At 43.6% G+C, this 12096-nt stretch overlaps 1 protein-coding gene across 5 annotated transcripts in view; it reads left to right on the top strand.

Annotated features, from left to right (window-relative positions):
• The window catches only part of LOC129839394 (cytosolic purine 5'-nucleotidase-like), a 36268-nt gene that overhangs the window by 16723 nt on the left and 7449 nt on the right, over positions 1 to 12096 (top strand). For 3 of the 5 annotated variants that reach the window (XM_055906817.1, XM_055906815.1, XM_055906816.1), the window contains exons 4-14: positions 2750 to 2867; positions 3186 to 3281; positions 3440 to 3531; positions 3745 to 3802; positions 4501 to 4594; positions 4852 to 4905; positions 5103 to 5186; positions 5630 to 5671; positions 5806 to 5913; positions 10192 to 10258; positions 10552 to 10722. In XM_055906817.1, coding sequence (XP_055762792.1) covers positions 2750 to 2867; positions 3186 to 3281; positions 3440 to 3531; positions 3745 to 3802; positions 4501 to 4594; positions 4852 to 4905; positions 5103 to 5186; positions 5630 to 5671; positions 5806 to 5913; positions 10192 to 10258; positions 10552 to 10722 — 984 coding nt within the window. Of the gene's footprint in view, positions 1 to 2749; positions 2868 to 3185; positions 3282 to 3439; positions 3532 to 3602; positions 3803 to 4406; positions 4595 to 4851; positions 4906 to 5102; positions 5187 to 5629; positions 5672 to 5805; positions 5914 to 10191; positions 10259 to 10551; positions 10723 to 12096 lie in introns of those variants that run through there. The other 2 variants (XM_055906818.1, XM_055906819.1) reach the window with 2 other exon arrangements.

Raw genomic sequence — 12096 nt, 5'->3', positions numbered from 1 at the left:
TAGGCCTATAGTTAGCAACCAGGATGTTGTACAGAAGACACTTCATATGTCATAAGCTATGGCTACGATCCATATGGCACCCTATTCCCGATACAGTACACTTCTTTTGACCTGGTGCCATAGGGCTCTGGTCAAAATTAGTGCACTATATTGGGAATAGGGTGCCATTTGGGATGAAGGCTGTTTATGTATCTGTATATAGCACAGTCTAGTCCAATAGATTTACAGGTCTACGACCATGTTTTAGTTAAAGGGTTAAGTTGTTTACTCATAGATGAGGGGTATAGCTTACATTTGGAAAGAAAGTGACCCTGGAGGGCTGTAAATTCTAGCCTGGTCACTCTCTCACACACACACACACACACACGATTTGTTTACTCAGGTGAGGGGTATACCTTACATTTGGAATGAAAGTGACATTGGAAAGTAGTAAATTATAGCCTGGTAACACACACTAAGCTTGGGGATCCATTAAATCCTCCTCTCCTGATGCAGTCGTTGACAGATAATTATACCCCTTAAGCTCTGTGTGTGTGTGTGTGTGTGTGTGTGTGTGTGTGTGAGTGACCAGGCTAGAATTTACAGCCCTCCAGTGTCACTTTCGTCCCAAATGTAAGCTATACCCCTCACCTATGAGTAAACAAATCAACTATTTCAACTTAAACATGGTCACAGACCAGTAAATCTAATGGACTAGACCAGGGATGGGCCACTGGCGGGCCGCGGAACAGTTTCCCCCCCAACTCTCAACTTACTGTTGTGAGTTAGAATAATAGAAATCACAAGATGCAATTTAGAAATGTCAGGGATTTTTATTTTTTAGATTGGTAAATTAGATTAGATTGGTAAATTAGTCTAGCGTCCACGTATTTAAACTTGTAGTAACCATGGCCAAATTATCGACCGGGTTGGGGCCAGTTATCATATTAAAAACGGCAAACTTTTCTGTTCACCCCATGGCAAAATGTGTAGAATTGCAGGAAATGACCTTTTTTAAAACATACTTTTTTATTTTCGCTGTCACGAGGGGGGGCCGCTGAAATGTTTAGCTCATAAGGTGGTGGTGTGGATGTGGGTACGCAGACCTACTGCAACCCCTCATGAGTTCCGTTTTTTTTTGTGACCCCCCCACTTCCATCAACGTTTCCTATCCCTGGACTAGACTGTGCTATATATACAGACATAAATAGGCTGTGTGTGTGTTTCCAGGCCTGTGTGTGTTTAAGCTAAAGCTGTCTGAAGGTCACAGCAGTGGACAGTGCAGAGAGAGAGAACTCTGCTCATCGCCCGGCCAACCAAAGAGAGAGCTGATTGGGAAGGTGCATGAGGGGAAAATACTCTTAAAATAGGTTTCTTTGCAACAGCCACAGAGCTTAGGGAAATGGAGGCAGGGATGAGGAGAGAGGAAAGGGGGGTGGGGGGGTATTTGTATGGAGGAGTCTGGCCCAGGACTGTGCGACTCGAGGCTGCAGCACTGGGCATGATGCCCACCACTCCTCTGCTTCGCTAGCTAGCTAGCCAGGGACACTGGAACACCACAGGGGATTTGAACTCACCAGAGAGAGAGAGAGAGAGAGAGAGAGAAAGCACACAATTGGGCTAAGAAGCAAACACACAAATGGGTAAATGTGCGCGCACACACATTACACCAAGATGGGTATTCACACTCCTCTGTCGTCTGTCTGTCTGTCTGTCTGTCTGTCTCTCTCTGTCTGTCTGTGTGCACGCGCTAACTCAGTAAGACAGATATTTGCCCAGGCCTATTCCTTCCACGTTTGGGGTCTCAGCGCCAGCCTTTCCCCACATCGTTCTTCCTGCTCCCTCTAAGCATCAGCCAAGTCCTCCCCTCCTGCAGCCTGACTGGACCTAAAGTGGAAAAACACCCTTTATATTAATACCATCTGACAGAGGCTTCTTCCAATGTCAGTTAGCATTCTAATGGGCTGACAGGCCCCTCTGGCCCAGGCCTGGACATTGTATCCCTCTCTACTTTTCCCCTCCATCCATCGCTTGGCTCGCCAGGCCTGGGCGTGTGTTCATTAGGCACCAAACGGCGGAAAACGGACTGAAAACAGGGAGGGACTAAATGGACCTGCCCAATAAGAAAGGCTTATCCTTTTTTTGTTGCAAAACCTTGTAAACTGTTTCGTGTCACGTGCCCTAATGAACAGGGCCCTGGAGATGTCTGGTTGCCTGGTTGTTTGGTGTCAGAATGTCATCGTCTCCACGGGCCTCATTAGTATCAGAGTCCAGAGTTGAGCTATGGATCCTGTTTCTCCACGGATTAGAGCCTAGGATATTCAGGCCCCTGCGCTCGGTGTGTGTGTGTGTGTGTGTGTGTGTGTGTGTGTGCCCGGGCGTGTGCGCGCATGCACTTTAGGGGGAGAGGGGCTAGACTATATCATTACCAACAGTATCTCGGATACCCTGAAGGTTAGAGTTATTTTTAAAATACCTGTCTCACGTTGCATCACCATCATGTCATGTTGCAATAGCTTACGTGCTGTTACCAATTCGAGGTGAATGGGTCCACATTGGCTGGTTGAGGATAAATTGGAGGCTGCTATTTACAGAGTAGTCCGTTCGCGAACAGGCAATTAGACTTGACTTCCTCCTACGTCCTTCTCCTAAATGTATGGTGTCAGTGTAATTACGTCACTTTATAGGCTTCGTGGGGCGCTGCTGTGTGACTCTGTGTAGTCTACACCGGCTTGTGTTAAATGCTAACGTCTGTGTTTCTATTCTCCAGTGTACAAGTCTCCAGAGTATGAGTCCCTGGGCTTTGAGCTGACCGTGGAGCGTCTGGTCCACATCGGTTACCCCCAGGAGCTGCTCAGCTTCGTCTACGACCCCGCCTTCCCCACCAGGTGACCACCAATCACATCATACCGTTAATGTTGTTGCCATGGTGATGGCGTTATACTGCTATATATATTTTTTTTTACTGGAAAACGCTTTGATGTCAACGGGGCACCAGCTGTACTTTATTACCAGGTACCTATCACATCATGGTTGCCATGGTGAGGACATTTTAATGCTATTTCTGTACCTGGATACGTGGGTTTCTAATTTGGTCCTGGTTGTAGCTAGGTAGATTTTCTGATGGGCTTTTAAAGATCATGTATTATCCATTTCTAGATGTATTCTAACCCACTGAATGATGTTGTTCCTCTGTATTTCTTCAGAGGCCTGGTGTTTGACACCATGTACGGGAACCTGTTGAAGGTGGACGCCTACGGCAACATCCTGGTCTGTGTCCACGGCTTCAATTTCCTACGAGGGTAAATGGTGAACCCAACGCTCTCCTAACCTTCTCGCAATGTCCTCCCTTACGTCCCCTCTCCCCAGATCATTGAGCGGGTTCGAAGGTTAGATCCCGGTCTACCTGCCAAGAAATTCTCCTGACGTCGCATTTTCTCTTTCTCTTCTCTTCCCCCAGACCTGAAATACGGGAGCTATACCCGAACAAGTTCATCCAACGTGACGACACTGAACGTTTCTATATCCTCAACACTCTCTTCAACTTGCCAGGTAGAAGGAGGAGAGATTCTGTCCATGCCAGAGCCATTCAATTATTTAAAAATGTGTTTATCTCCATCTAGATTCAACTGTCATTCATAAGAGGGACAAGCCCAGACATGCCCTCCATTTTGTCTGAGCACAGTTTGAGGCAAGGCCATGGAGTTCAACTCAACTTTATTGACACTCGATTGATTTCACAGTACAGTTTCCCTCTCTCTCCAGAGACCTACCTCTTTGCCTGCCTCGTGGACTTCTTCTCAAACTGTGACCGATATGCAAGGTAAGGAATCCCTAGTCACACTACCCACCTTATTTTTCTTGTGGCTTATATACAAGTAATTCCTGGATATGACATGGCAACATTTGATAAGCCAATTAGACAACATGACAAACGGGTAGGTCCATATCTCCAATAAAAATCCTCCAATAAGGAAATACTATAGCCCTAACCCTGTTAAAGCCAGTGGTTGAGTTATAGGACCACCCTTTTGTGTCATAAACAAGATACTTTAGTAGGATTACTCAGCTATCTGAATGATTATTGGTCTTTGATACTAATCATTCCACGAATGCATGCAGTAACTTAACTTAATTTCATTACTTTTTATTATTTAAATTAATCTTTAATGACTAATCATCTAGCATGATGTAATATCATGTCTATCGTCTCGATATAATTATACAATCGTTTGTTAGCGATAGTTTTAATGAATTCTCTGTGTGATGATGTGATCTGCAATGGAATGGCTGCATGTCTTCTCCTCTGAAACGAGCTGTTGGTCTTTTAGGGGGAGATTGCTTTCCTGTTTGGCTGGAAACCACCTCAAACAAGGGAAGACTATCCCATTTAAAAGCAAAACAAAAACAAAACAACAAATGTAGTGAAAAATGGCTACTAGCGTTTAAAAGCAAAGCTCTCTGTCTGGCCTTGGCCTGTCCACTGGCTCTGTGTGTCCCTCTCCTCCCCCCTTACCTCAGCTGTGAGACTGGCTTTAAAGATGGCGACCTCTTCATGTCCTTCAAGAGCATGTTCCAGGACATCCGCGACGCCGTCGACTGGGTCCATTTCAAGGTAGCTTGATGAGGAAGTCTTTCACAAGGCAACCATTTGTTCACTTCAATTCACTTTACATCCATTTTAAGGTATTATATGGGGCTAAACGCCCAATGATTATCTTTATCTTGAGGCAATCATTTACTGTTTATCTTAGTGCTAATGGTATGTACAGTGAGTGTCATCATAAAGAAATCATTTTGTATGATGTATCGATGCGTGCTTGTTATTTGTCTATGTATTTCAACCTATTTACCTGTAGTCTTGTCTTCCAGGGCACCCTGAAGGAAAAGACAGTAGAGAACCTTGAAAAGTACGTAGTGAGAGACGTAAGTACACACATTAACATTTTATCAGCCCCTTCACCGCTCGACTTGTGTCGTATTCCTATGGGAACACACTGACACGACCACTTCAAAACCTGATGAGAAGTTAACATTTTACTTTACGTCTCTGTCTGTATGCCTGTACGAACGCACTGTATATGATAATGGCTTTGTAATATTTAGTGTTCTCTCTCATGAAGGCAAAGCTGCCTCTCCTGCTGAGTAGAATGAATGAAGTAGCCAAGGTGTTCCTGGCCACCAACAGTGACTACAAATACACACACGTGAGTCCACAGTACTGACCACTGTTTACACACACACACACACTCTGTCATTACACACACGTGAGTATACAGTACTGACCACGCTAAGTGCCCAGGTCCACTGTTTACACACACACACACTCTGTAATTACACACACACACACACACAGAGGAATGGATGCTTCACATGCACAGTACACAGTAACAGACATCCTTCAGGGTCCAAAACATTAGGTAAGTCCTGCCTTGTTAAACATCCATGCAAAACAACATTTAATATGCAAAGCAAACGTACACACAGCTTCACAAAACATGTCCTGGCAAACGGTGGCGTTTGCATATGAAACTGGGGTGATGTGTTTGTGTGCTGAACTGGGGCAAATAGCTGCGGTATCTGTCCCAGTCACCAAGGCATTTAAATGAGATGACTAATAGACTCGTTATGTTGTTTAATTTTCTCACAGAAGATCATGACATACCTGTTTGACTTCCCCCACGGCCCGAAGGTAAGAGAATCATTTCAACGTTCATACACGGCATTCTCCCTCAGACATGAAATCTTGTCAACTTACGTAGATGCATGTAGTTAACTAAAGTCGGTACGCATTGGCCAGAATCTGTCTGTGTGGTTGGGTTGCAGCACGGGACGGCCCACCGGCCGTGGCAGTCCTACTTTGACCTGATTCTGGTGGACGCTAGGAAGCCTCTGTTCTTTGGAGAGGGAACGGTGCTCAGACAAGTCGACACAGTGAGTAATTACACCATCGCACCTCTACACTCACGTAGATGGAGAACGGGTTCTGTCAGAACACAGTGCCAAGACTTCTGGGTGTGGTAGCCTGATAGGGTGGTAGCCTGATAGCTAATTGGTCACACAATGGGAAGTACAACTTTTAAAGAATTATAATTTGAGCAAGTTGAGGTGACTAATCTGCTTGGAGTAACCCTGGATTGTAAACTGTCATGGTCAAAGAATACTGATTCAACAGTAGCTAAGACGGGGAGAAGTCTGTCTGTAATAAAGCGATGCTCTGCCTTCTTAACAACACTATCAACAAGGCAGGTCCTACAAGCCCTAGTTTTGTCGCACCTTGACTACTGTTCAGTCGTGTGGTCAGGTGCCATAAAAAGGGACTTAGGAAAATTGCAATTGGCTCAAAACAGGGCAGCACGGTTTGCCCTTGGATGTACACAGAGAGCTAATATTAATAACATGCATGTCAATCTCTCATGGCTCAAAGTGGAGGAGAGATTGACTTCATCACTACTTGTACTTTGGCAATCAGCTCGGACACCCATGCATACCCCACAAGACATGACACCAGAGGTCTCTTCACAGTCCAGAACAGACTATGGGAGGCGCACAGTACTACATAGAGCCATGACTACATGGAACTCTATTCCACATCAAGTAACTGATGCAAGCGGTAAAATTAGATTTAAAAAATACATTTTAAAACGGATAAATACACGTAATGGAACAGCAGGGACTGTGAAGCAACACTAACATAGGCACAGACTAGAGGTCGACCGATTTAATCGGAGCCGATTTCAAGTTTTCATAACAATCGGAAATCGGTATTTTTGGGCGCGATTTTTTAAATGTATTTTTACACCTTTATTTAATCTTTATTTAACTAGGCAAGTCAGTTAAGAACACATTCTTATTTTCAATGACGGCCTAGGAACGTTCTGCCTCGTTCAGGGGCAGAACGACAGATTTTTAACCTTGTCAGCTCGGGGGATCCAATCTTGCAACCTTACAGTTTAACTAGTCCAATGCTCTAACACCTGATTACATTGAACTCCACGAGGAGCCTGCCTGTTAGCGAATGGAGTAAGGTAAGTTGCTAGCTAGCATTAAACTTATCTTATAAAAAACAATCAATCAATGACTGTCATTGCTCCAATGTGTACTTCACCATAAACATCAATGCCTTTCTTAAAATCAATACACAAGTATATATTTTTAAACCTGCATATTTAGCTAAAATAAATCCAGGTTAGCAGGCAATATTAACTAGGTGAAATTGTGTCATTTCTCTTGTGTTCATTGCACGCAGAGTCGGGGTATAATTTGCCAGAATTTTGCGTAATTATGACAACATTGAAGGTTGTGCAATGTAACAGGAATATTTAGACTCATGGATGCCACCCGTTAGATAAAATACGGAACGGAATAAACGTTTTGTTTTCGAGGTGATAGTTTCCGGATTAGTCAAAGGTATATGGTTTAGAGAGAAATAGTCGACGCGTTATAATTCCTGTAACAACTTGCGGCTGAACTTGAAAGGGGTTCCTTCGTTATTTTACCGTTCATGTCTTCCATAGAGAATGTCTTGATCTACTTCAAATAAGGTCTGTTTCGTGCAGGCTTAAACCGCCTCGACGTTTTGATACCCGTGTAAATCTCACTAGGATAAGGTACCGTTTGTCAACATATTTTCATAAATCCACTCTACAATTTTTTTTTTAATCTTCGCTTATATTTAGCCAATATTGATCAGAGTTACCTTGTCCTATGGATATCTACACAGTTATAAAATTGGCACAGTGATGTAAGCCTACACGAAACACAGACCTTATTTTAAGTGAATCTAAAAATATCCTATGGAATAAATGAAGGAACCGCTTTTCAGATTTTGCTAGGTGTCATGGGAATTATGACTCGCACTTTGGTTGTCAATTCTTACCATGCCCATTATTAAAATAGGATTTCCTGCATATAGAAATTAAAGTTTTTGTTTTCAACATTCATCACAGGTAACTTAAACTCTATTTTTATTCAAACAGTTGAGAGAATTTGTCTCCTAAGCAGACTCTTCAGTATCATTGTCACTTCAGAGCTGTGTGTGTATTTATGTATTATATTAAGTTAAAATAAGTGTTCATTGTTCATTCAGTATTGATGCAATTGTCATTATTGCAAAAATGTGTGTGTGTGTGTGTATGATATATTTAAAACATTTTTTTATTTTTATAAATCGTCCGATTAATCGGTATCGGCTTTTTTTGTCCTCCAATAATCCGTATCGGTATCGGCATTGAAAAATCATAATCGGTCGACCTCTATCACAGACACATGCATACACACACTCGATAACATGCGCACTATACACACACACACATACACATGGATTTTGTACTGTAGATATGTGGTAGTGGTGGAGTAGGGACCTGAGGGCACACAGTGTGTTGTGAAATCTGTGAATGTAATGTTTTTAAACTGCCTTCATTTTGCTGGCCCCCAGGAAAAGTAGCTGCTGCTTTGGCAGGAACTAATTGGGATCCATAATAAACCCCAGGAAGAGTAGCTGCTGCTTTGGCAGGAACTAATGGGGATCCATAATAAACCCCAGGAAGAGTAGCTGCTGCTTTGGCAGGAACTAATGGGGATCCATAATAAATCCCAGGAAAAGTAGCTGCTGCTTTGGCAGGAACTAATTGGGATCCATAATAAACCCCAGGAAGAGTAGCTGCTGCTTTGGCAGGAACTAATGGGGATCCATAATAAATCCCAGGAAGAGTAGCTGCTGCTTTGGCAGGAACTAATGGGGATCCATAATAAATCCCAGGAAGAGTAGCTGCTGCTTTGGCAGGAACTAATGGGGATCCATAATAAATCCCAGGAAGAGTAGCTGCTGCTTTGGCAGGAACTAATGGGGATCCATAATAAATCCCAGGAAGAGTAGCTGCTGCTTTGGCAGGAACTAATGGAGATCCATAATAAATACAAATACTTGACATTGTTTTGCGGTGAGGCTACTGTTCTGTGTGTTCTCTGGTGTTAGAACAGTAACCTCACCTCTGTGTTCTCTGGTGTTAGAACAGTAACCTCACCTCTGTTCTCTGGTGTTAGAACAGTAACCTCGCCTCTATGTGTTCTCTGGTGTTAGAACAGTAACCTCACCTCTGTGTTCTCTGGTGTTAGAACAGTAACCTCACCTCTGTGTGTTCTCTGGTGTTAGAACAGTAACCTCGCCTCTATGTGTTCTCTGGTGTTAGAACAGTAACCTCGCCTCTATGTGTTCTCTGGTGTTAGAACAGTAACCTCACCTCTGTGTTCTCTGGTGTTAGAACAGTAACCTCACCTCTGTGTGTTCTCTGGTGTTAGAACAGTAACCTCACCTCTGTGTTCTCTGGTGTTAGAACAGTAACCTCACCTCTGTGTTCTCTGGTGTTAGAACAGTAACCTCACCTCTGTGTTCTCTGGTGTTAGAACAGTAACCTCACCTCTGTGTTCTCTGGTGTTAGAACAGTAACCTCACCTCTGTGTTCTCTGGTGTTAGAACAGTAACCTCGCCTCTGTGTTCTCTGGTGTTAGAACAGTAACCTCACCTCTGTGTTCTCTGGTGTTAGAACAGTAACCTCACCTCTGTGTGTTCTCTGGTGTTAGAACAGTAACCTCACCTCTGTGTTCTCTGGTGTTAGAACAGTAACTTCACCTCTGTGTGTTCTCTGGTGTTAGAACAGTAACCTCACCTCTGTGTTCTCTGGTGTTAGAACAGTAACCTCACCTCTGTGTTCTCTGGTGTTAGAACAGTAACCTCACCTGTGTGTTCTCTGGTGTTAGAACAGTAACCTCACCTCTGTGTTCTCTGGTGTTAGAACAGTAACCTCGCCTCTGTGTTCTCTAGTGTTAGAACAGTAACCTTGCCTCTGTGTTCTCTGGTGTTAGAGGTGAGGTTACTGTTCTGTGTTCTCTGGTGTTAGAACAGTAACCTCGCCTCTGTTCTCTGGTGTTAGAACAGTAACCTCGCCTCTGTGTTCTCTGGTGTTAGAACAGTAACCTCGCCTCTGTGTTCTCTGGTGTTAGAACAGTAACCTCACCTCTGTGTTCTCTGGTGTTAGAACAGTAACCTCACCTCTGTGTTCTCTGGTGTTAGAACAGTAACCTCGCCTCTGTGTTCTCTGGTGTTAGAACAGTAACCTCGCCTCTGTGTTCTCTGGTGTTAGAGGTGAGGTTACTGTTCTGTGTTCTCTGGTGTTAGAACAGTAACCTCACCTCTGTGTTCTCTGGTGTTAGACGACAGGGCGGCTGAAGATCGGGACCTACACCGGACCCCTGCACCATGGCATCGTCTACTCTGGAGGTAAGATACAGTACCTGGGGAAATGCACTGACTCACAGCACAAACCACCAGACAGCACTGCAAACTTCACAAACCATCTAACTAGCAGAGTACTTCTAAACAAGAGGGATCTCAGTTCACCTTTATTTAGCCAGCATCGTCTTCTCAACAACGTTCACTGTTGTCCAGGGAGGTCTGGGTTCCCTAAAAACAAAACAATGGTATGAATCTAAAAACAACGTGGGACAAATCTTTAATAAAACAATAAAGTCCAGTAACATCTACATTTCAATATGTCCCTCTCTCTCGCCCAGGTTCTTCTGACATCGTGTGTGACCTGCTGGGGGCCAAGGGGAAGGACATCGTTTACATCGGAGACCACATCTTCGGGGACATCCTCAAGTCCAAGAAACGCCAGGGCTGGAGGACCTTCCTCGTCATCCCGGAGCTGGCCCAGGAGTTGCATGTCTGGACTGACAAGAGCTGTGAGTCTCACACACACGCGGTCTCTCTCACACACACACACACACACACACACACACACACACACACACAGAGAGTCACACACACACACACACACACACAGAGTCACACACACAAAAGGACGGGTGGACATTCCCATGCAAGCAGCCAGACAGACGTTTTCAGACACACAGATACTCGTACATAAAACGGCTGATAGACACACTGGAGAGCACTGGTCCTCTGTAGCTCAGTTGGTAGAGCATGGTGCTTGCAACGCCAGAATGATGGGTTCGGTTCCCGGGACCACCCGTACGTCAAATGTATGCATGCATGACTAAGTCGCTTTGGATAAAAGCGTCTGCTAAATGGCATACAGTGCCTCCAGAAAGTATTCATACCCCTTGATTTATTCCACATGTTGTTGTGTTACAGCCTGAATTCAACATGGATTCAATGTTTTTTTTCTCACCCATCTACACACTGCCCCATAATGACTAAGTGAAAACATGTTTGTGTTTTATTGAAAATGAAATACTGAAATATCTCATTTACATAAGTATTCACACCCCTGAGTCAATACATGTTAGAATCATCTTAGGCAGTGATTACAGCGGTGAGTCTTTCTGGGTAAGTCTCTAAGAGCTTTGCACACCTGGATTGTACAACATTTTCACCTTATTCTTTAAAGAATTCTTTAAGCTCTGTCAAGACGGTTGTTGATAGTTGCTAGACAGACATTTTCAAGTCTTGTCATAGATTTTCAAGCCAGTTGAAGTCAGAACTGTAACTTGGCCACTCAGGAACATTCAATTTCATCTTGGTAAGCAACTCCAGTGTATATTTGGTCTTGTGTTTTAGATTATTGTCCTAAAAGGTGAATTTGTCTCCCAGTGTCTGTTGGAATGCAGACTGAACCAGGTTCTCCTCTAGGATTTTGCCTGTACTTAGCTCAATTTATTCTTATGCAAAAAAAAAACCTAGTCCTTGCTGATGACAAGCATACCCATAACAGGATGCAGTCACCACCATGCTTGAAAATATGAAGAGTGGTACTCAGTGACGTGTTGTGTTGGATTTTCCCCAAATGTAACACTTTGTGTTCAGGACGTAAAGTTTATTTCTTTGCCACATTTCTTGCAGTTTTAGTTTTGTGCCTTATTGCAAGCAAGATGCATATTTCTCAATATTTATTTTTCTGTACAGGCTTCCTTCTTTTCACTCTGTCATTTGTTAGTATTGTGGAGTAACTACAAAGCTGTTGATTCATCCTCAGTTTTCTCCTATCACAGCCATTAATCTCTGGAACTGTTTTAAAGTCACCATGGTGAAATCCCTGAGTGGTTTCCTTCCTTCTGGCAACTGAGTTAGGAAGGATGTCTGCATCTTTGTAGTGA

Source organism: Salvelinus fontinalis, chromosome 40 (assembly GCF_029448725.1).
Source record: "Salvelinus fontinalis isolate EN_2023a chromosome 40, ASM2944872v1, whole genome shotgun sequence".
In the NCBI taxonomy this organism is placed as follows: Eukaryota; Metazoa; Chordata; class Actinopteri; order Salmoniformes; family Salmonidae; genus Salvelinus; species Salvelinus fontinalis.
This window is presented reverse-complemented; position numbering and strand designations above follow the sequence as displayed.